Source organism: Elgaria multicarinata, chromosome 9 (assembly GCF_023053635.1).
Source record: "Elgaria multicarinata webbii isolate HBS135686 ecotype San Diego chromosome 9, rElgMul1.1.pri, whole genome shotgun sequence".
Lineage (NCBI taxonomy): Eukaryota > Metazoa > Chordata > Lepidosauria > Squamata > Anguidae > Elgaria > Elgaria multicarinata.
The window spans coordinates 79,594,149-79,619,630 of NC_086179.1; the positions used below are offsets into that span (position 1 = coordinate 79,594,149).

The 25,482-nt window shown below is 40.8% G+C and overlaps 1 protein-coding gene across 2 annotated transcripts in view; it reads right to left on the reverse strand.

Moving 5' to 3' along the window:
- Positions 1-434: 434 nt before the first annotated feature.
- PIK3CG (phosphatidylinositol-4,5-bisphosphate 3-kinase catalytic subunit gamma) overlaps positions 435-25,482 on the reverse strand; it is a 32,896-nt gene continuing 7,848 nt past the window's right edge. For both annotated transcript variants that reach the window (XM_063134154.1, XM_063134155.1), the window contains 10 exons: positions 19,203-21,194; positions 13,413-13,478; positions 13,070-13,295; positions 11,971-12,074; positions 10,226-10,372; positions 8,502-8,592; positions 7,157-7,287; positions 5,704-5,815; positions 4,404-4,561; positions 435-3,182 (listed from right to left, as the gene is read on the reverse strand). In XM_063134154.1, coding sequence (XP_062990224.1) covers positions 2,901-3,182; positions 4,404-4,561; positions 5,704-5,815; positions 7,157-7,287; positions 8,502-8,592; positions 10,226-10,372; positions 11,971-12,074; positions 13,070-13,295; positions 13,413-13,478; positions 19,203-21,182 — 3,297 coding nt within the window. In that variant the 5' untranslated portion in view covers positions 21,183-21,194 and the 3' untranslated portion in view covers positions 435-2,900. The remainder of the gene's footprint in view (positions 3,183-4,403; positions 4,562-5,703; positions 5,816-7,156; positions 7,288-8,501; positions 8,593-10,225; positions 10,373-11,970; positions 12,075-13,069; positions 13,296-13,412; positions 13,479-19,202; positions 21,195-25,482) is intronic.

The window sequence follows — 25,482 nt, forward strand, 5'->3', positions numbered from 1 at the left end:
TGTCTTTGATACTTGGAGGCTTACAAATATCCAAACCACAGCGGGAGATGCACTGCACCTCCTGTCCCGCAATTTAGTTAGACAGGCATTTTCACCTGACTAGCAGAGGCATCAGGAAGGGAAGGCGGCTGGGGAGGGCTGGAGATAAAGCATAAGCCCCTTCCTACGTGCATGTCCCATATACCTCCTCTCTGGGTTTGCAAGCTTGTAGGAGAAGCTGGCGCGGTTCTCTCTGCAACAGTGGGAGGGGCACTCGGACTCCTAGGTCTGAGGTTACAGTGCTGTCTCTAGCCTTGGATCCAGGAATCCAAAGTATCTCGTGGCTCCCCCAGATACCGTCTAGGGGCTATAGGACTGCTTTCCCCAACTCTTGTTTTACAAGGGGAAATAATAAACCTACTACTTTTTTATATTGATATGGAAGAAGAATGGTATATGTGTATTAGTACTCTTTAATCAATCATATATACAATTCATTTCAACATCAGAACACACACTTTTTAAAAACTAAAGCTACAGATACAATACAAATGATTGAGTTTTTTAAAAACCTATGCAAGTAGCATTGTTAGGAAAGGTTTTCCTATTCAGTCCAACTTCAATATCTTAGCTTTTCTAATATATACCTAATACATGAAAACCACTGCGCTTAGGGCAACGATGTAAAAAAAAAAACAAGTAAAGATTTTTTTTTAGAAAGTCTCAAAGCTCTTATAGTATATGACATTTTTCCAATATCCTATGTGGATTTCTTTGTTAAAATTTGAGCCATGGTTTTAAGTTACTCATGCAAACAAACAAAAAATTAAGATCTATTGCTTTTGTATATATTTAAGGTACAAACTATGGTGTGTATTGATTGTATTCAATGTTACTCTAACTTAAGCCCTGTTAATTTCAATGGGTCTGCTTTTAATAGTACTAAAATTGGATACAATCCTGTGAGGCATGTTACAGAACACACAGAAACAAATATTACAAATATTACAAACTATTTCTTTTGGACATATACATATATACACAAAACAAATATTCAATTCAAAGACAAAATGTGTACTATTAGCAATGTTTTTGTAATTTTATAATTGCACAATCAATTATAAATTCCCAGCATCATCCTAGTGGAGATGTTAATTTACCTAGTAGTTATCTTGAATATATTCTGTCTTTAAGCCCTATTTAATAATGATGAAGTTCTAAATAGAAGTAAATGCCCCATATTTAAAAATAAATACTGTTTTAAAACATTAATAAGAATAGCCAAATTACTCTGCTATCATGGAAATATTAAAGTTTTCTTGAATATAGGCCACAATCCAGCGAACCACGTGATCAGGTCTGTATGTCTCGTGGACTTTTGAACTTTTATTTCTCAAACATTAATTCCCAAGCTGCATGGCAGAGCACTTTCAAAACTCAGGACAATGCAGAAAAACAGCAGAAAAAAGAGTCTGCTGTTCAGAGTCAAAAGTTACACCATGTATGTGCAAGCTGTTGGGTATTACCATGGTAGTCCCCTGGATTGTGGCATGTGTGTATTTATTTATTTATTTATTATTAGAATATTTATATACCACTCCCCATTGAAAAATTTCGGAGTGGTGTACAAGATATATTTGAGAATGAACAAACTGGTACTGAAGAAATAAATAACCCTTTTGCTTCTCAGACAAAAGAAGGAGAAGCTATACCTACTCTTCTAGGGAACAAGAACCACCACTGTAAAGCTTTTGAAGCCTGGGTAATATCTCACTGAGTTTACTATGCAATTAGTATAAATATATCGTCCCACCAGGCAATGAAAAATGCTGCCTCTTTTTTAAAAAATAACTTAAGAAAGCTTGAAACATTTAAACCTAATACACTACCAAGGATAAAATTTAGGTGGAGGGAAGTCTTTTCCACAGGGTCTTGGAGAAAGAATATTGATATGGGGCTTTTTTTGGCATTTCCACACATGAATTAGCAGTAGGAGCAGACTCATGATCCACATACAGTGGTTACTGCCCATCTTCTGATCTAGTCCAAGTCATTTAAGAATGATAGAGACTGCCTATTTCCTTTAGTGGCTCCTCCTACAATTTTCTCCTCATTCTTCAATGAGATTTCCAGAATCACTCAGTGATTGACCATCAGAGTGACCTGTGAGCTGCAGCACTTTAGCTTCCAGAAAGATCGATGAACTAGTTCCAGTTTACGTGTAACACTCATTGCAACAATAGATATGATTTAATGTGCTACAATAACATATTTATAATATGTGCTCTCCAAGTTTCTATCCTTAAACAAATCATAATGGAGTCTTTTGTTGTTATTATGAAACGAGAGAAAATATTTCAAAGTTTAATTAATTACTGATGACATTCAAATAGTTAAATGGCTTAAGGAGAAAGAAAGAAAAATATTCCTTTAGAAATTTTTCTGAATTCTCAGATCTTCAGGAGATTTTTCTGTCTTTTTCATTTATATTATTTAGCTAAGAAAACAGGAAATAAAAAGGATTTTCCTTCTCAATGCTGTCATCTAAATTCTCCATGTAGCTCAGCCTTCTGAAACTTGGTACCTTCCATATGTATTGGACTACAATTCCCATAATTCCCAGCCAGCATGACTAATGGCCATGCTGGCTGAGAATAATGGGAATTGCAGTCCAACACATCTGGAGGGTGTCAGGTTAAGAAGGCTGCTTTAACTTACTAACCATCTGTGGCTAATAGGGGGAAATGAATACTACCTCAGCCAAGCTTTTGCCTAAATTAAATTATCATTGTTCAGTATCAGCACTTCCAATAATCAGATAATTGTAAGAAAAGTTGCATTTTGACAGGGGGGAAAACCCTTGGAAGCCCAGTCAAGAACCATCAAAAGGATTCCCTGCTGATTATTTGTATAAGCAATCATTAGGCAGAATGTTTTTCTACTCCTTGTTTAATTCCAAGCACAAGATGTAGAAACCAATTGAACTGCACAGTCCAGCCCTTATCCCTACAAACTTCAATCTGATCTAGGAAATACTTTTTAGCATCTTCTTCATTTTTGCCAACAGTCAATGCATCACGGATATATTCAATATCTTCTTTGCTGGTCAGTTGAGGCATTCCAGTCATTAGCATCATAGAAAATAAGATGATGAGAAGGTTTGTGTGATTCCGAAGAGCAAGATAAGCTTTCACACAGATATCCTACAGAACAAAACAAAATATTCTCATCAAAATGACTGAATGGTATGAAGCAACAGGATTAAAAATTCAGTTAATTCTGATTTATGGTTGATTCTGTGATGTCTTTTTCAATCTCTAATCTCAATCTATACGGTAAACATGTTAAGTGGTTTTCCACACTAATTGCTACTATACCTGTCATATATCTGTACTGACTATTCTACTCCTGTAGCTGCTGTGGGGTACAGACATATTGTGGGGGTAATGAGTGTATAGAAACATGGAAAACAGGCCCCAAGGAGGAGGTAAGAAGTCCTAATCCACTGAATTTTATTGAAGAGAGATATGGAAAAAATAGTTTTGTGCACACAAATATATGCTTTGCAACGGGCTGCTTTGAAAATCATAGATCAAACTTCCTTCTATCAAGAAACTTCCTTTACATTGGATTTTTCTGGCAAGAAATCCTAAAGCTTTTAGAAGATTCAGAGAAATGTTCAAGGGAGCACACTCAGTTACTCCAGGATACCAGTCAAGCTTCTTTTGAATCTCACCTATTATCCTGCAGGAACCGAATATGCAACTTAGAATGCATCCAAATTCTCCTGCAGCTGCATACTGCAGAGGAAGATCAGTAATCCTAGGCAAACAGTCTTTCTAAGAAGACTGTCCGTGGACTACCAGATTCCTTGGAAACTACTGACATAGTTGACAAAATGAATCCCACGTGTATGTAGAAGTTAATTGTTTAAATACAATTTGTGCAACTGATGAAATGGGGAAGAAGGCTCCCAAGATTTGAGAAACCGTCAGTACTTCAGAGTCACAAAAATGAATGGGCGGCTACTTTCCAGATACCACCTACTGTTTATTCTTAGCATGTGAAAGGAACCCCTTCATGTGTACAAACAGAGGGGAGCTGAAGCCAACCCCAGTTCCCTAGAACATGCAGCTGTACAGTACCTGCCAATGTTGCTTGCATACATTTTCATTTTATACGGCCATGTAGACACATGTCACATAAAGGAACCCTGCAGTAGCTTAGCCAGGATGCAATATCAGTTGCGCAATAATATTCTATCCTCACAAATTACATGTGGTAAGGATTAGGTAGCCTGCTGATCATTTTTAACCTTATTCATCGTGTTTAAAACTCAAGGAAGATGCTAGCCGCCTTTTAAATCTAATGTGCTGCACATTACTCTTAAAAGTTTACTTCCACTCACAGATTATGCTTTGTACCTGAAAATTTTGAAAGCGTAGGCTTGTTTTTTTCCCGGAGGTTCCCATGACAAAAAGAAAATCTGGTGTTAACACAAAAGGAACTCTTTCCTTATTAATTCCAAGGAAGCTTTTGTAATTTCCAAGAATATGGCCAAAGTCGATATGAAAGAGATTACCTTGGGAAGAAGAAATCAATATTATGTTGTGATCATTAAAAACACCTATTTGCAGGTGCAAAGTAGTTTTTGATCCTGCCTATCTTTTTGTTTTTTGGCCGGGTTATAAATTGGCAACAGTGTTTCTTCTATGACTTCTTTCAAAAACCGTTAGCCCTCTTGAGATTTCCCCCAACCCCACTCTGACCTTAATTTACCTTATCTTTCCATGGAACTTGCTCTACTTTTGTCAAAGTCTGCTTTTCTATTACCTAATGACTACACCTTGCAGTCCCCTCCTCTTCTGATTCTTAAGGAACCCAAAAATACTACAGACAAACATAAAGTTCTACGAGTGGTAAGCGGAAAGTGGCTTCACTGCTCTGTAAACAAAGATTTTGCTTCCTGGGCTCTGGAAAATATGGGTTTGCAGGATTTGAGTGTTTCAGCCTGAACTGGGGGGGACGGACAGCTGTGGGGGAAGCATCTCTAAGAGGCCAAAACATCGTCAGCATATCAAATTCTCCCCAAATTATCAGAGCAGTTATGCAACTGTTTTTAACGGTTTATGAAGTATTATATTTTTTCATAGTTAAATGAAGTGTGAAAGTTTAACAAAATAAAAGAGGCAGGCAGCTTGCCTGATACACAAGGAGATGGGCAATACTGAGGTTGAAATGTTTAATTGACTTGCTGATAATGCAGTCATGTGAGTTGCAAAGTTAAGTTCACATCATGGGTGAAGAGTGTTATCAGCGTTCTTTCATCTGCCTTCACACACATATTATAAATTCAGGTGCAATCCTATGCATGTTTAAACAGAAGAAAAGGCCTACAATCCCCCAGCATGGCTGTTTGGGGAATGCTGAGAGTTGTAGGACTTTTTCTATTCAACATCCATAGGATTGCACTCTAAATGACCATTTTGTCACAAGGTGTCCACCTCCTATTTACCAAGAAATCTTCCCTAGTCATACCGTAGCCCCTTCTCTAGAATGATTTAATTAAATAGCAGTATTCTGAAAGAAATTCCAGGGACATGGTGAATGACGGACACTAAAGATCATTTATATTAAAGTAGCAACTGAATATAGACTTAGCCCAATATTCAAATTTCACTGAAATATATGTCACTCAGGTGTAATTAATAATAATCAACTCACCTGATTCTGTAATCATAATGTTGTCATTATGCCTGTCTCCTATTCCAAGTACAAAAGTTGCCACACAGTAACCAGCACAAGAGTACACAAATCTGTCCACTGCTGCCTGAAACTAATAGAAAACAGCTGTAAGGAGATTTAGAGCGCAATCCTATGTTCCTTGGGCAAGCGTCGCAGGGACTATAGGATTATTTGTATTCCCCCTCCCAAGCTCAGAGACAGCACTCCAACCTCAGAAGGGGGAGTTAGAGATCCAACCTTCCTGCCCTAACTGCTCACAGCCGGAATGGAAAGAACCACATCAGCTGCCCTCCAAGGTAGGAAAAATGACGTTGGAGGAGGAGGAAAGGGGGCATTCTAGTGGGTGGGGCAGGGAGGGGACGAGATTGGAAGGCTAGGATATGAGTTATCCTGAGCCTCCTCCAGCCTTCTCCCCTCCCCCCCCCCCCTCTGAAGCACCCTTAATAGACAGGCTAAAAAAACCATCTAATGAAATTTGCTGGGCATGAGGACGGGGAGGTGAAGATCACCTCCATTGCTTTCTGCCCTACATTGGATGACCAGAAGCCTCCAAGTTCTTGGGCCTCCAATTACAAAGGGTGCAATCAACAAGAATGCACTCCTTAGATAACTAACTTTAGCAGCTATACAAGAACCTAAATTGTGCAAAACTTTGTTTTCAAAGTCTTACATAAAACGATCTGGGCCAAACACCACGTTGTTGTTGGCAACCTAAAGACTTTGACATTCTAGAATGTTTATTGTTGTGACTATTTTACAAATGATCAAACAAGATAGTTAATAAAGCAAGCAAAAGAAAATGGCAAGCCTTTATCACTTCACAATTCAGACTCGAAGCACATCTATTTTGTTCTTTTAAAAGCAATGAACTGGATTGGAGTATGTATTAAAATATTACGATGCTTATATGAAGTATGCTATATGGTAGTGTAAGGGAAAACACACAACCATATATTACAGGGGCGGAGAACCTCCAACGCAGATGTGACTTACAGAAGGTTCCCATCCAGCCCAGGGTCTTTGCTTCCCACCCCACTTTCTGTTTCAGCCCAAAAAATTGGGGGGGGGGGAGAGAGGGAAAAAGGGTGTGGTGGACAAGCCCAAAGAGACAAAGGGTGTTCCATCTACTTCTGGCTTTGGCCCTGTACATTGCTGTACAGGGCCACCAGCACATGGCACTAGATCATTTTCAGCCAAAATCTTGACTTTTAAAAGTTTCCTGACTGCTGTTAAACAGCATACTTGGTACAAGAATAAACAATTCACGTCCCACTACAACTTTTCAAAACTTATTCAACTATTCCTGTTGGACTGGAATGGCTAGAAGTATGTTAATTTATTAAACAGTGAGATTAAAAAAAGAATCACTAGTTTTACACACACAACATCCAAAATGATTACACTGTAAAAAACAACAACAAGGAATACTCACCTTTTCCTCAATTACACACTTTTCCTTTAGCCACTGATTTAATATTTCATCCTTAAATGCTCCTGTGTTTCCAACTGTGCTTTGCTGGATTTTGGCAATTGTCATAGCATCTTTTACAATTTCAATCATCCCTGTAAAGAAAAAGCACACAATGTTATTCCTACTCAGAGTAGGTTCATTGAATTGAACAGGACTTGTTAGACTAACACATGATAATCTTCTCATACTAGAGGTTTTATATTCCCCCTAGCAGTTCTTGAATGAGGCAAGTTTGACCAAGGGAGTGGGGAGAGAAAGAGTGTTTCATAAATCAGCAATCATGTCATTAGCAACAGTCAATATGGGGCAATCACAAGGTAGTCTCCAGTAGGGGCCTCCCACACGTGGCCAGCTCCTGCCGGTCCCAGTGTGTGTGTGTGTGTCTCTGATGGCAGCGGCACAAACACAGCCCCTACCATTCGGGGGCGCAATTAGTGCTTCCAGGAAGTAAGCATCAAAACTAGTGAAAACACTAGTGTTGGGAAGGGGCAGATCATGCCCCTTCCAGAAACTAGCATCACCAGTTTCAGAGCTTGCCCACGCATCTGTGAATGGTAGGGGCTAAATGCGCACCAGAGGGCTAGCCATGTGTGCACTGGGACCAATGGGGACTGGCCATGCGCAGGAGACCCCCACTGAATACAACCTACAGGCACATATTGATAGTAAAAGCAATGGAGGCACTACCTGGAAGAAGACCTTCATTTATCCATAACAAGTGAAACTGACTGAAATAGTAGCTGCAATTAGGTGGCACCAAAGAATATTTGTGTCATAGCTTCATCCAAGTTGGATTAAGAACATAAGAAGTGCCCTGATGCTGGATCAGGCCAAGGGTCCATCTAGTCCAGCACTCTGTTCACACAGTGGCCATCCAGCCATCGGCCAGGGACCAACAAGCAGGACATGAGTGCAACAGCACCCTCCCACCCATGTTCCCCAGCAACATTAAATGTAATGAACTACATTCCTTTAACAGAAGTGACTTGCATGTATGATATTCATCTTATGTGAGATGACCATCAATACAAGATTAAACTGGCATCCAGCTCACAAAGCAGAAATGGCTGAGGAATACAGAGGATGCAGTTCAACTCTACTAACCAGAGTCAATAGCAAAGTTGCTTTAGAGAAAGTATTTCAGTTCATTTTCCCCGTTCAAACCTATTTGCCTGGAAGGCCATTTCAAGAGTAAGGAGAAATCAGGTAAGACTAGCATATAACAAAACAAAATCCACCCCAAAACCACTTCAACTGTTGCCAGCACAGTGATATTTTAAGGTCCTGGTCTTGGTAAATTCACTACCTATTTTATTTCCTGTAGAAATGCAACCATATGGCAACAAACATAAATCCAAGGATTCTTCTTCCCAGATTGACTCCATTATTCGAAGTATCTAATTAAAAACAAAAACACAAATAAGTACTTTTATCATAATTGCTTGTGCCATTTTTAAGTAGTTACGTTTTAAGTCTTGGCTTCATTACTGTTAGCCACATGAGCACCATTTTTTGGTGGAAAAACAGAGTATAAATTAAATAAATATAATTGAACATGTACTATATCTATTTTCTAGAACAAACCTGAAGAGACAAGCATCCAATTGAGCAACTGTGCAGCAGACTTCAGAATATAAAGCTAAATGTAAAATGTATACAAATCTTTACTCCTATACTTTCCCCCATAACATCTCTGTATGGGTTCCTATACTTTCCCCCGTAACATCTCTGTATGGGCTTTTCCATGCTCATCATTCCCTACCCACAGTTTTTTTCGTGTTCCTTAGATGATTTCGTGACCCTCCAGTTTTACTTCTGTGTCCCATGAGCAGTTATGGTGAGGGCTTTTTATAGTTGAGAAAATGCAGTATTGTTTCTGAAAGTGAGAGAACACTTTTTCCACTTGTGTATTTGCACTAGAAGACAATGCCACCTGGAGGTTATGTAGTGGAAAAGCAGGAAAGGATATGCTCTTTGTGTGGTGTTTGGATCTCAATTCTGTGACGAAACGAAAAGCAGAAATCGCAGGTGAACAGCTGATGAACAGCCTCGTGTAGGGATGCTCTATAACACAGCAATTCCAAATTGCATACCATGAGGAGGGCTGGAGTGTGTCTTGTAAAATTAAGTCAACAACCTGGATGCATCCACAGCGCCTTGTGCCAGTCAGAGCAAAGAAGCACAAAGAAAGGATGGGAGGAAACCTAATCCTGTGGGTTAGGGGCGGCAGCAGCATCCCAAAGAAAGAAGCAAGGAAATAGAAGGCTTTCACAGAAGCGTCACTAATTGGAGGGTCACAATGTCATCTAAAGAACCCATAAACAGGTGTGTGTAGGAAATGAAGAGCCCAGAAAACATATTCCTATCCCTGACTGAGCCTAAGTCCTTAGCTAGACCTAAGGATTATCCCGGGATCCCCTGTGTGTCATTTGGATGCACAGGGATGATGGCAGGACAATCCTGGGATATAGGCCTGGTCTAGCCATGGCCTAAGGGAGGGTGGGATATTGGAGGCATCATTACTTGGACCTATCCTCTACTTGCAAACAGGAGGATTCCTCATCATTTTTCTGGGAGCCGTGTGTGTGTGTGTGTGTGTGTGTGTGTGTGTGTGTGTGTGTGTGTGTATGCATGGGGGTTTTTTGAGTGTAAGACTCAGGCCCACCTGAATCTCATTCTTTAAAAAAAAACGTATGCCACCAGCAGCAAAAGTTTGGAAGCAGTGGTATAAGATGTTAAACTTTAGTTAACTAGACAAAAACAAAAAACAAAACAAAAACCTAGCATGGATCATAGTATGGCAACATTTTATACAGGTGCTCATTTTTAAAAAAGCAGTCATGGAAAGTAGTGCGACTCGCAAGAACGTCATTCAGCAGACAAGGTGTAGGACAGAAAGAAGTCACCCAGGGCTCATGTATTTATAAGCAGCCCGCATCTGACACTCACGTATATTTTCCAGTTTGAGCAAACAAAAGTGGTTTTCTAAGGATCAACTTAGATTTCGTTAGCACATCATGCAGAGAATACCTGTAAAATCAACATGTCCTGTCGCAGGTCGTCCCCATGTTTGAAGATGATGCCAATAGTTTCATTGGATAGGGATGTAGGATCTGCACATTTGAATTCTAGCCAAAGTGGCTTTTTCTTGGATGCCATTACTTTACACTTGTCTATCTGCAAGAAACAATCATATATCTCCTACAGCCAGAATTGATGTTCAAAGATTTAAAGGCAAAAGATGTACTTTTAAAGTCATGCATCTACTCTCAACTGGACAAAATTAAATTAAGAATGATCTTTAAAATTAACCTGCCTGTGGTCAAACCCATCTTTATGGAATGTATAAAGTTCCCTTCCTCTGTTGAAGAAAGGAATCCTTCTATTGGAAGAAACCATTAGAACCAAACAATTAGAACCAAACAATGTTTCCAAACAATTATATTCCTTTAAACAAAATAACAATAAAATTAATCACCATCAATAAGTGCAGAGGCTGAACTAAAACCTTCTGGCTGTCAGTCTTTTATAACTGAGAAGATGACATAGTTACGATCATGGTGATGAACAGCTAGTGATGTTATTGTATCTTTGTCTAGAGGTTCTATGTTTTGTAACCTTCTGTCTGAATTCCCTGTCTCCTCATGATTTAAGACATTTTTAGAGGAAGAAAAATGTGGAAATATCAAGCAGAGCTGAAACCTGCAACAACATGTTGCAGTGTATTCTCACTCCCTAACACAGAGGTAGGGAAGAGCAGGCCCAGGGGCCAAATGGCCAGGCCCCCTTTCCCCCCAACCACCAATCGTATGGTGGTTGCCCAGCTTGTGTGCAGTCCCCCAACCCCATTCAAAAAGGTTTAAATGCCTCTCCTATGCCTTAGTTTACTGCCAGTAAGAGCTTTCAGCTAAAATATGCTGGTATTCTTTGTACTTTAGCCTCACCCCCCTTTTGCCTTCAGCCCTACCCAACACTAGAATATGGCTCCTCTAATGCCATGTTTCTCACCTGCCCAAGGGTCTCTACTTCCCCTGCTCGGCTTTGTCCATTTTCTTCTGCTGCCCCTTACGCCTGGAATGCTCTTCCAGAACATTTGAGAACTACAAGTTCAATCACAGCTTTTAAAGCTCAGCTAAAAACTTTTCTTTTTTCTAAAGCTTTTAAAACTTGATTTTGTTCTGACTTTTATACTGTTAGTTTTACTCTACCCTGTGCCTGTTTGGTGCATTCTCTTCCCCTTCTTATTGTTTTATTATGATTTTATTAGAATGTAAGCCTATGCGGCAGGGTTTTGCTATTTTATTGTTTTACTCTGTACAGCACCATGTACATTGATGGTGCTATATAAATAAATAATAATAATAATGGCACCAAGAGCTTCTCTGAAATTGAATTCAGGGCTGAAAGAGGTTCCCTACCCTTGTCCTAACAAGAGCGCTCCTGTTCAGGTTTCCAGGCAGCTATTTTATCCTCTAGCAGACTAATGTATTCTCCCCTACCTCCTCCCCAATGCCAGTTTTCCACTTCTGTTTTCCGAAGACACGCTCAACATTCCATGGCCCTGGAGACCATTTAGAACTCTCCATCCTCATGGATTGTTAAGAGAGAAAAAAGAGAGCTAACTTTGGGGATGGCGTATTGTTAAGATATTTATATTTCCGAATGCCTCAGGGTTTACCTAACCATGCCGTTTCTGTTTCTCAGTAGCTGTTTTGGCTCTAATTCTGTTGGCAACTCACAACACCCAAGTTCACTCTTAGAGAAGGAGTATTTACCACAAGTGCTCCTGCTTTTAGTCCAGGGTCGTATGGAACTCTAAAGCACTCAGGAAACTTGCTGTCCTGTAGTTTCTCAAGCTTCTGTTTGAGCTGCGTGATCACTGAAAATGGAACATTAAAAATAATTTTAAAAATGTTCATAAGTCAGAAAATAGTAACCTGGAAGCAGTTGATAGCAAATCATTTTCCAGAGAGAGCAAAATAAAATCACCTTCCAAAGAGAGCAACATGCAATCAACAATAAAGTTAAGTCAAATACAATGTTAAACACACTATCAAGGCAGCACTAAGGCATCAATAAAAACACAACAATTTATAAGCGGCAGACGATAAGCACCCCTTTAAATAGCAAATCAATGTAGAAAAAGAATAGACTTCAAAAGCCATCTAAAAATAGAAAGCGAGTGAGAGAGCCCAGTGGAACTCCACTGGGAGGATGTTTTATGATCCTGATGTCCCAGCCTGTCTGATGTTGCACAAAATGGAATGGAGCACAGAAGTTCTGGTGCGGATTTCAAGAGGTGCTAGGTTCATAGCGCTACCCAGACCGGAAAGGATAAAAATAAATCTCTTTTATTAAGGGATATCTGGAAGCTGAGGTACCAGAACAAGCTCAGGCATCTTGTCCAAGTAAGGCAGTTCGAGTACGAGTTTGTATACTCGTTTTTATCTTAATTTTAGAATTTCTGTAAACCGCCCAGAGAGCCCTGGCTATGGAGGCAGTATATAAGTGTAATAAATAAATAAATAAACACTGGGTTTTAGTTATTTACACCAGTCAGGGCCAGGTTTGGTTTTTTCTCCACAACCTCCTTGAGGACTGCATCCCTTCCTTCAAAGGTTCAAACACCACACCCTCCCTTAATGGGGCATTAGCTACCTCCAAAAAAACAGACATAAGGACCTGTCCTGGCAACTTTAATCATGCAAGATGGACAAGGGTTGTGTGTGCAGGTGGCTCATCTCAATGAAGCGACAACTGTACGTCCTATCAACAAAGTGAAGACACCACAGACTGCGGCTTACGTTTCATTATACACGAAGCAAAAACTAAATATACAGCAGATGAGATTGCACTTAGAAAATCTGTACATACCCTGAGGAGTGACGTCATACTTTTCAGCAGAAATTGACTTTATATCCATAGTCACTCGATGCAACAGCTCAATTACTTGAACCTGCTTCATAAAATCTTGTAGCATCGCTTTCCCACAGCCTCTCAGATAAGCTTCTAGGATCACAGCAAATCTTTGCTGATAGTGCATGGACTGTGCAATCTCGCTTCTCAAAAACCAAAACAAAAAGTGTCCAATTCTTTTGTTCTATGACAAAAGAGGACAAAGAACACATTAAAAGTTGAGACATCATCTTAACAAACAGACTTTATTTTTGGCAACAGTTGTAAATATCTTCTCATTCGTAATGTTTTGAATACTTACCCTTAAGCCTCGTTTTAGAAGAAATCGGGCTAACGCACTGTCGTGGTAAGGCTCAAATTTCACAGCCTGATAAGAAAAGTAAATGGGAAAAGGTTTCATTTGAGCTTTCCTATAATCTGATATTTCTGTGCAATCTACAAGACAAAAAATCCGAATGAAAAGCAACTTTAAAGATTCTTAAGGCAAACAGTGCCCAATGCTCCTGTTATTCTGGTAGGTGTTCCTTCATTTTGTTCAATTTACAGAACATTCCCTTCTAGTCGTGTGTTAATATTTTGGAGTTCTCCTCTGCGGTTTTCTAGACACATAATAGTCATTTGTCCACCCCTGGAAAGGGATGGAGAGGGCCCAATTTTAAATGGTAATGTAACAATTCAGGAGTACATACTCTTATATGAGGTCAAACACCTATATACTTGATCCCTTCTTCTCTCCAAGTGGCTTTAGATGCAATGATTATGCAGGGGATGTAGGAAGTGCATTTCTGTCACTAGGGCAGTGATCTAGGAATGTGTGGAGAACTCCATTTGCGTAGTGGAACTTTTACGTCCGTTCTTTCCAATAGTAGCCACCACACTATAGCTCCAGCTGCAACGTGGAAAAAATGGGGAGGGGGAGGGCAGGAGAAGTCCTCATGCATGCATCCAGGTTCTTGCACACATTGTTAAAAGGAGCTCTCTGGACCATGACCAGTAATGCATCCAGGCTGCAGAGCCTTCTTGAGCCTCCAAGCCCATTTGCACATACGGGGAAAATGTTATCTTCCCCCCTTTGGTTTCCCGGTCCTGTGCAGTTGCACAGCAGAGGGAAATCAATGGTTCCCCCCCCCCCCCTGCATGCTGCCCCAACATGCAGAGGTGCCAGAAGGGAGAGCCAGTATCCAGTCCCCATTGCAACTGCTGTCTCCATTTTGCTTTTGAGAGCTGTCAAAATCGCCTCTGCCCCAGTCCTCCTTCCTCCTAAAAAAAAAAGCCTCCCTAACCTGATTCAGAGAAGGATGCTTGGCACAACTTGAGTCTTTAAACTCAAGCCACACCAAACATCTGTCCCTAAATGGGGGGGGGAGGGTATTTTTTAGGAGGAAGGTGGTGTGTGAGTTTGTTCTGACTCTATACTGTTAACTTCACCCTACGCGGTGCCTGTTTACACTTCCTTGTGCCTGTTTGCATTCTCTTTCCTTCCTTATTGTTTACTGCAACTTTATTAGATTGTAAGCCTATGCGGCAGGGTCTTGCTATTTACTGTGTATAATCTGTACAGCACCATGTACATTGATGGTGCTATATAAATAAATAAATAATAATAATAATAATGTGTGACATGGGCAGGAGTGGGTGCCCCAGTGGGTGCTTCCAAAAGGGGTGGAGGAAAGCAGATGGGCTGTTCACCACCTTGCTTTGAAACACCGCTTATTAGCTAGTTCCCCATTCATGCTGGGGGACACCCCAAGCCCCACCCCCGGGTATTCACTCCCCTGTACTCCATACCATTTTTTAATGTCTCCCTTCCATTCTTGCACAAGAACAGAACGGAGACATAAAACAATTGTTGCACCCCTTTTCTTATGATGAAGCGAAGGTGCGTGGGGAGGGTGTGTGGGCATCTCCTCCCACCCCTCCCCGTGCCTGGCACCCTTGCTTCCACAGAAGAAATGGGGAGCTTTCCCTGCTCCCCATAGGGATCGCAGTCTGTGCATTGCTTTTGAAAGCTGTCAAGTGGAGACAGCGATCATAATGGGGACTAGATACCAGCCCTCTCCACCTAGACCCCTGCATGTTTGTGCAACCTGCAGAGGTGTAAGGGGGGGAAGCCGGTATCCATCAGTTTCCCTGCCTTGTGCACCTGTGCAGGAACGGGAAATGAAAGCAAAAATTAACATTTTCCCCTTTGTGCTTAAGTAGGAAGCCCCATCTGCGCACATTCTCCAGGTACGGGAAAGTATGGGAAATGGTTCCCGGTCCAGTTTTGCTCAAAAACAGGGCCCGGAACATTAAAAATAGGGATCCGACTCAATCACAATTGCAGTTGGAGCCAAGAAGAGAGGAATGGGCAGTGGCTTGGGCATGATCACGAATGGTGATTGTGGCCCTGCTGGGGAAGAGCAGCAGAGGTTTTTGCCACTCTTGCCAAAAGGCCGGCCAGCCAATGCTCTTTATCCACAATGGGCTGATAGATGACACATTAACCCCTTGTGGGTAAAATAACCTTTACTGCACACTGTGGGTTCCCAGGCTGTCTTATTTTTGCTAAATAAGCTGAGGTGGGAGGCAAAAACAGCACACAGATGACACCCTAACCCATTATGTGTTACTTGGGAAAATAATATGGGTTAGCATGTTATCTGAACCCAATCTATATATTTACATATCTGGTAACTCTCTCACCATTATTTGTGGCACTTGTTTAAAACATTTACATTCCACCATTCTGCTTTCCCCCCAACACAGCTTAATATATTAATACCAATAGAAATAAAACAAAGCTCAAGATATAAAATTGACTTAAAAATAGAAGCAAAGAACCATTAAAAGCCCAGGAAAATGGAACTTTTAAAACTTGGCACCTAAAAACAAACAGAGCTGGTGGTACCAAGCAAATATTTCTTATGATGAAATTTTATAAATGGCGGTAGACACCATCACAAAGAATATCTTATCTCTGAAGGCAGGAGTATTTAAAGTAGGATCTCAGAAAATGCCCTTAAAGAATGAGCAGGCTTGTATAAAAGAAGATGGTCCCTCAGATACCCTGGCCCCAAGTTGTTTAGCACTTTATAGGTTAAGGTCAACACTATGAATTGCATCCAGAAACAACCTGCAAAACTGCCTGTTCACTTGAATGCCTGCCCGTCAAGAACTTCTCCTAAATGGAACTCAATCCTTAGGCTGAGAAAGGTTAATTACTTCTGTATTAAAAATTGTGAGCTTCGTTCTAAAAGAAGAAAACAAGTTAGCAGAATACGCAGATCGCTTTTAAATTTAATCAACACTTCCTTCTATATTTCAGTTTTAAGTTCTGCAGTTTGTAACTTCAGGCTCCACAGTGCTTTTATTTTTAAACCGCTGAAATGGTTTCAATGTGAAATGTGCCCCAAAGCATATTTGAAAATAAAATGATCCTCAAACCATTTATTCTGAAGTGATCTGATTGAACTCAAATAGATTACTATTGTGTGTATTGCTTAGAGAGCTGTGGTTAAGCAGACACAGTCACATTGAGATATATCAGACTAAGCAAGCTTAAAATCCAAGTATCTCTGCTTGTAGATTGCAACTTTTTTCCAGTTACATTCGAGTTACATCCGTTGACTCACCACTTTTTTTAAAAATAAGACAAAGCGTTTTAAATAACAGATTAGTGAGGATATAACTGGAAAAAGGCTGCAGTGAACAAACCACTTAAACAGAAGTACCTGCATTTATTATTTTATTTTTCACATTTATACCCCACCTTTCTTTTTTTTAAAAAAAGAAAAGAAAAAAGAAAAGAAAAGCTTAAGCTTTTTATGTCAAGAAATACTTTTGTAAGCCGCCATGAGAGCCTTTTTTGGCTGAATGGCGGCATAAAAATCCTTAAATAAATAAAATAAAATAAATGAATAAGCAGCAAAAAGATTAATAAAATTTAAAATAAAATCAAAACCCTCGGTGCATTACAATAATTTAAGAAAGCAGAGTACAGTGGCAGTCAAGATCAGATTAATAAAATCATGTATTTAAAATCCTGCTGAAAGAGAGAAGTTTTGGTTCTTGCCAAAAGGCCAGGCAAACTTCATTTGGCAGGACATTCAACTGCCTAGGTGCCATCACAGAAAAGGCCCTGTCTCTTTTGCCCACTTGCTGCGCTCAGATGGCAGGGCGATATGGAGTTGGGCCTTAGTAGACTATATCAACAGTTCGAGCAGATTCATAGAATGGAGGCAATTCTTAAGATTCTGGAGCTCTGCTGTTTAGGGCTTTAAAGGTCAGTCCAATTAGAACTTTTAAACAGAGCTCAAAAAGGAATTGGTGACCAGTGCAGATGATACAGTAATGGAATCATATCCTTCAATTTGCCAGATCCACTATGCTTTCTAGACCAACTGAAATGTCATAACTGTTTTCAAAGGCAGTTACATAGAAACCATTACAATCTGAAAGTGACCAGGGCATAAATCATTCAAGGAAAGGCCACAACTGGTGCATCAACTAAAGCCGGTAAAAGCTCCTAGCCACTACTATCTGACTACCTAGGATCCAGGAGAACCCTCAAGTTGAAAGCATGTTTTCACATTTTCTGACGCACACTACAGAGCAGCAATTTTAAAAAGTGCTTTTAAACTGTGAACTGTGTTTTTGTATAAATATACTGTTGATTCCACTTCCTGATTTACAAAAGCTATGGCGGAATTATCTCGTTTGGTGACTGGCTTTTGGAGTGTAAATATGTTTAGGGGGAAAAGCAAGTTGGAGAAAACCAGGTGAAAATAATTTGCAGCTTATTGCAATTTTGTGCTAGCTAAATCCGGGGGAATATGTCATATTGAAAATATATTTTTCTTTCCTGAATTTCTACATTCAACACAATATTGAAGTTTTCTCACCCACAATTTAATATGCATTTAGCTATTCTGCTTTATTCAATTGACCAGTACACCACTGTATACCATAGCCCTGGCTATGGGGGTGGTATATAAGTGTAATAAATAAATAAATAATATAAATAATATAAATTTATAAATTTAACTTTGGGAAGTTAAAAAAAATCTTATATCAGTTTTCATAGTCCGTTACGTATTAAAAAGTGTGATCTATATAGCTCCTGAGCAAGACTTCCTATTCAAAATGGTAATACACCAGGGCTCCATTGCACTGACATATTTGTTATGATACTGATATGTTTGATATGATTTATATGCATTGGAATTGATTGATATGGTGTACCTGCATCGGAAAAATTTATTTCCTCTGTAATTTGGTGTGCATTATCAACTGTGCCATTTGTTTATATACATGCTTATAAACTTCTATCAATTTATTTCTTTTATATAATATATTGATCAAGTGCAGTTCTGTTAGGTCCCTTGCACCTTATGTGCTTTTGGGAGTTGTAGTCCAACGTATTTAGAGGATACAATGTTAGAGAAGGCTGATATAGCTGTTAACGCACAGGCATGCCTGGCTAATTTCATAAGGATTTTAGGCTACTTCAACCTAAATACTACTTAATCATAATAGCATTTTTCCCTTTAAATGACAACCTTAGGAATGCGAATACATCCTATATGGAGCATGTAGGTATGAAAAAGTACACTAGCTGGTTAGAACATTGTTGTTGTTGTTGTTGTTAATATTATTATTATTTGTCTCCCACCTTTTGCCCAATACTAGGCCTCAAGGCAGCCTCAACGTTGTCCTACCATTCTGAAAATGCTGGAGATCTGTGGTAATAAGCACACCTTGGGCATGTGGTTTGCTTCAGAGGCGCATGCCCATCAATGAAGACTGCAACTTCAAGTGGCAATTTGTTTTTGTGAATGACCTGTCACATAAGAATTTTCATATCACCTGAAGGCACTTCAAAGGCAATAGTCACATTCTGCAGCCATACACCAAGTGATGAATAATCAAGTGGCAGACATGTATGTGTGTATCAGCTCATGGTGTATGAATGGTATTGCTGATATGCTTATCATGATATTACTACTGTTGCAATCTGCTCTGAAGAAAAACAACTCTTTTCTTCAGAATGCTGTTGCAATCATACAAATGTACCAAGCATTAGATGTGCAGGAATGTACATTCATCTTACCTGAACTAGCTGCAAAAGATAATGAAGAACATCATCATCTTCCAAACCCTCCAGTTTTTGCACTGCCATCGCTCTCACATTTTCATCTGAAAAGTTGCAGTCCAGAAGCTGCATTGGCAATCCAACTTCTAACATGCTGTGGTCCCAGGCATCTCTTTTAGCTAATAATTGGTATGTTTCAGCCACTATTTCTTGTTGTCCCCATTTCACTGAGCTAAGCAGCTTAGGGTATGCCTTTGGGTGCTTTATACTTTCATATCTGAAATGCCACAATAATTCTTTGTCTTCAGGAGTAAGTGGATTAAGCAGATCAGTGGCTATGATCTCTTCAAGCTGTTTGCGTAGTTGGTTGGGCATTTCAGCTCTAGCCCTGTCCCCTTGTAGATCACATGCTATCTTATGCTTAGGCAGAGCTATTGGGTGGCAGTATTTGTCAAGAACAATGGAAATAGCCATCGAGTTCTCTTTATCTGGATTGGTGGCTGATGTAAGCTTATCAGCATTTATGCTTCCCTGCTCTTCCCCTTTCCCTGGAATTTTCCACATATGAAGCACGTAGTCACCAGTCCGCAGCAGGGAACGATGGTCTATCAACAAAATATTTACATAATAGAGAAGCTGGGTTTTGCATTTAGAATCAGAACTGGAAGAGTCATGCGGCTGCAGGTTAGCCTTTGTGGATGATCCTGGCGCTTTGCCACAATATATCTGCAGTGTCAATAATGCCCCTTTGGGCAAGTCTTTAATCTTGACATCAAACTCAAGCCAAGCATTCCACAGGACTTCTTGAGTAAATAGTTTGGCCGTAGTTCTTTTTTGTGAAAGGAGCTGCTGCCCATGTTGAATATTAGCCTCAACAAATACAGTAAGGTCTGTGTTTCTTGGCAACACAGGGATATCAATGCCAATTATCTTGACCCTGAATTTCCGATTGCAGTCCCAGAGTGATATAGTGAATACTCTCTCATGATCCTTGCCATCTATTGTCAGCTGTTCATGATATCCTGAAACTCCAGTGCAATCATCTACCAAAGGCCACTCCTCTTTCTGCACTTCATCCTGGTTTGGGTCGGGTGGATCATCCAGGACTAGGTGAATTTCATTCCCATTTTTAAGGCATTGTCTTATCCAGTGGAAGTTTTTGATAGGCGTCTCTCCTACAATATACTCATCTCTGCCACTCACCCTAAGGACAAAGTCTAGTTCACTGTAATCTTCAGGAATGTTCATCAAAGATTTCTTCTTTGCCATTTTTGTGAAAAAGCTCTGAAGGATTATTTCTGGAGTGTCATCAATACCTACTTTAATCTTCTGACTAGTCGTTCCTCTGTGTATATTTATAAAAATGTTATTATTAACAACTCTAGTAAGCAAATACTCTGGAAGTGGTTTAGATGTAGTCCAGGGGTGCATTGAATATAATTTTGGATCTCTGCAAGATACTTCAATTGTTCGTGGAGTGACTAACCTGCGACGAGCAAATTCTAGTTCATCATCATGTACATTACTTACATCAGTGACATCATAGCCAATCAAATAATTGAGTTGCTTTTGAAACTCTTGAACTTCCTCTGTAGGCTTTTGCTTTTGGACCACATGAATTTTTCCCACTTTCTTCTGTAACACTTTCCAATACAATATACAATCAAGTGTCTGTATTACCTGATGTTTATCATAAATTTCATACCACTGTCCCTTCTTTTGGTAATGAAGAACAAATTGATCTGGGGTGAATTTATGGTAGAAATCTGAGGCCTGATTCCTCTCTATTGCTCGCACCCAAACTTGTGCTTTCATCTGCTCTACTGTACAGTTGCTGGCTATATCTATTAACATGTTGCTTGTGGGTAGAACAAATTCAATGGATATCAGTTCTGTTGAAGACAAACTGCTTGCTGTACAGTGTGGCTTCATCCTCCTCCTCCTCCGTTTGTTGTCGTCTCTCATAACAACAGGTTGCTCACTGCTCTCCAACTCCATGCCACAAGAAATCTGCGAAAACATAGAAAAAGACCAGCATTTTTTTTTCCTTGATGCCGCCAGCATATTTCTGCGGAATTTTCATATCAGGCATGAGCCAGCCAGAGTGAAGCATTTTTAAACCCCTTTGATTTCTTCCCATTAAAGCTAATAGAATTTTTAAAAGCTCTGTCACAATCCAGTCAAAGTGTCTGAATAGGATATTTATATATATTCAGAGTAGCTTCTGAAGATAGCCTATTGCCCCAAAAAGGAAATAACTGAAATATGGAAAATCTTTCATATATACAGACCACAACACTATGCTGATCTAAAACCTCAGATCTGATTCTGTGAACCTAACCTGTAAACCACAAGGTTAAAAGAGATTCTTGATTAACTTCGTTAATGCTTTCTATTTTATTATTTTGTTTATTTATTTATTCTTTTTATTATTAACACACCTATCTTTCAAAACTTTAGAGCACAGTACATAGGATACTCATCCAATCTCTCAACCAGATACTGGCCAGGCCAAGCCTTGCTTCAGGAAATGAACTTCACAAGGCACCTTGAAACTATTTTCTTTGAAGTCCAGCAGCTTCAACTCCCATCATCACTACTGCTTCTTTGTTTTAGACTCTCTCTTTGGACAGTTCTTATGTGAAATACTTTAAACACTCAAAAGCACTGTATAAATGCTCAACAGCAATAACAACATCATAGAATCATAGAATAGCAGAGTTGGAAGGGGCCTACCAGGCCATCGAGTCCAACCCCCTGCTCAATGCAGGAATCCACCCTAAAGCATCCCTGACAGATGGTTGTCCAGCTGCCTCTTGAAGGCCTCTAGTGCGGGAGAGCCCACAACTTTACCAGGCAACTGATTCCATTGTCGTACTGCTCTAACAGTCAGGAAGTTTTTCCTGATGTCCAGCTGGAATCTGGCTTCCTTTAACTTGAGCCCGTTATTCCATGTCCTGCACTCTGGGAGGATCGAGAAGAGATCCTGGCCCTCCTCTGTGTGACAACTCTTTAAGTATTTGAAGAGTGCTATCAGGTCTCCCCTCAATCTTCTCTTCTCCAAGCTAAACATGCCCAGTTCTTTCAGTCTCTCTTCATAGGGCTTTGTTTCCAGACCCCTGATCATCCTGGTTGCCCTCCTCTGAACACGCTCCAGCTTGTCTGCGTCCTTCTTGAATTGTGGAGCCCAGAACTGGATGCAATACTCTAGATGAGGCCTAACCAGGGCCGAATAGAGAGGAACCAATACCTCACGTTGTGAGGGAACTGGCTGTCATTTCCGGTTATGACCTTAATGAAGGCCGTGTTCTTTGCGCATGCCTGAAGTCCGAGGCAGACATTCCTACCGAACAGGTTTGAACCGGTTGTGCTATGCTGCCAAGATGCGCACGCAATTCCTTTGTGTAAAAGTGTGGGCGTTTCCTCTGCATGAGGGGCGTGTATAAAAAGCCCCTCCTCCCAGTCCCCAGGGCAGCTGCCCGTGGACTCATCCCGGGCTGCTGTTTCGCTAGCGAATAAAGCTATCTGTTTGGACAAGAACTTTGGTGTGGACTCCGGTTTCTCCGTGTGGGCTCCAGTTTTTCCGTAACATTCCTGGCGCCCGAACGTGGGGCCGCTTCCTTCAACAAGGAAACCTCACGGAGTACTGGACAGCCTGCCAGGGAGATTTCCCCCACTCCAGCTTGCCTCCTCGCAGCTCCCCCCCAGGCGTCCGCCGACACTCATCGGGAGCGCGCCATCAGCTTGCCTTCGGCTTCGCTGATGCCTGGTGATCTGGAGACGGACCGACCTGAGGGGGCGGCGTGGACGCAGCTGAACCTCTGTGGAAGTTTTGCTACAGATACCTTTCTAACCGGCGCCGGAACTTCAAACAGGCAAGTAACAATGAGCTCTCTGTAATCTGTTTCTGTTCTGTTCAGCCAGCTCCCAGGAGCTGAAGGAGGGGCTGGATCAACCCCTCAGAAGCTGGAATGTTTCTCTCTGTAATCTGTTTCTGTTCTGTTCAGCCGGCTCCCAGGAGCTGAAGGAGGGGCTGGATCAACCCCTCAGAAGCCGGAAGGTTTCTCTGTTTTCTGTTTCTCTGCTGGGCTGGATTTGGGAAAGAGGGTGTTGTCTGTGTAATTGGTGTGTGAATGGCAGCCTGATTTCCATAGTTGGCCGTTGGATCCATCAGTCCTCTGGTGCCATTCGGTGCCTGGAAATTCCGGCAACGTGGGCTGGCAGCGTGTGATTGTGAACCTATTGTTTCACCAACTGACTCCCCCACTACCGATAGCCAGTTGGTTCCCCGTCTACCCACCTGATTTGTCTGTCTGTCTGGTGAATTTAGAAAGTTAGGATGGGGGGAGGTTCTTCCACTCCATTAGATCTCATGGTAGAGCATTTTGCACAAGTTTTTGATACTTCGCAGTGTAATGTTCAAACCATGACTTATGAGTACCATTGGACTTGGCCGAGCCAAGGCCCCCTTGTGGCCTGGCCGCCACAAGGCACCTTTTCTGAATCCTATATTACCAGAATATATAATTTAGCTATAGTAGAAGGGGGGCCTCTGACTCCAGAAGATATCCCATACATTGAAGGGTGGCTGAAAGTGGCTAAGCTCCCCCCACAATAGGCGAAAAAGATGGTTGAAAAGGCAGCCCTAATAATGATGAACCAGGCGAAGAAAGATAAAAGAATCCAACTCCACCGCCTGAAGCAGCTCACTTACACTGCTTCAAAGGACAAACCAATCATACCTTGTCCTCAGGAAGAACTGCCGCCGCCTTATGTTTCGCCTACGGTGCCCCAGATGAGGCCCCCACCAACAATGCCCACTGTTCAGTTCCGCTACTACAGAAAAGTTGGTGTTGTGTTAAAGTGAAAAAAAAAATTGTCAGTTTATGTTTTCCACCTGGCCCAAGTGAAAAGAGAACGTTTTTTTGTTTCCCTCCTACGGATCCCCCTTCGCCTCCTCCCTAGTGGTTTTTTTTTGCTTCTCTATGCTTAGCAGCTAGAGATAAGCAGTTTTGTTTCAGTAAAAGTTTTGTTCTCAGTGGAAGTAGTCCAAAGATTTTGAAGACTTTGTGTATTTTGTCTTTCACTAACCTCAGATAATTAGAAATGTAGAACCCCATTTCACGGAAGAAATGTCTTCCATAGCTTTGAAGATTCACTGCCTGAGTTAAAAAGCTCCTTGTAAGCATAAATAGTTTTGCCAACCATTGTGCCAAGATGGGAGAAAGAAAAAGTATGTTGCTAAATGCCAGAAGTATGTAAAAGTATGTGAATACAAGACGTAAAGAAAGATAAGAAGTTGAAACATAGGGGAGGAAGAAAAAGAAAAAGAAAAAAAAAGGAAAGTGTTTGAAGGTTAGTGTACGTGGCGTGGTTTTTGACCAGAAGGAAAAGGGGGGTGAAGAAGCCCTGCCTTGAAAAAGTTAGTGAATGGACAATCTTGCGTCCTCTGCTGACGAAGATTGGAAATACTGAATTGCTATATTTTTGTGTGTGTTTTGAACGTTGTGTTCTGAAAATTGCCCAGTGGCTCTTTTTTTGGGGGGGGGGGGCAGAGATATTCTAACTTTGGCCTAATAGAACTTTTGAAATGCTTTGAGCCCTGAGCCTGAGCCCTAAATGCAACTACAATTGAAATCTAAAAGCACCCCTGTGTTCTTGCATCAGTATCCTTTGAAATTAGAAGCCAGAAGAAGAATACAGCTATTGCTTTTTTAAAAATGGACTTGTGAAATGATTAAAGCAATTAAAAACTCCAGCTTGTATTACTGTGTTTGCAATACCAGCCTCAAGTGTGCTGTGCCAAAAACGTGGCACAGACCAGTGGAGTACAGTAGAAGAAGCTTACACCTGAACCCTGCCTGCCAGTCCAGATATGAGATCAACCTCCTTGTGGACCCAAGGCTGCCTCATTGAATCCTGCCACGTTGATACCTGAACTACAAAGAAGTTCCAGAGCATGAATGCCTTGAAGTCTTGCAACTTGGCACCAAACCTCGCCCAGACCTATATGATGACCTCAAGTTGTTTACTGATGGATCCAGCTACAATTGTACAACAAGCAGCTGAACTTGTAGCATGCACAGAAGCCCTGATGCTTGTTTCAGGCAAAAGACTGTATTTACTGATTCAAAATATCACATGGATAGATTTGGAAAGAAAGAAGATTTGTGACTGCCTATAGAGCAGTGACCCATGGAGAATTAACAGTTGATCTGTTAGAAGCCCTGATGTTGCCAAAAGAATTGGCTAATTTGTCTACAAACAGCTGCCATAATTGGAGCTAGCCCATTTCTCA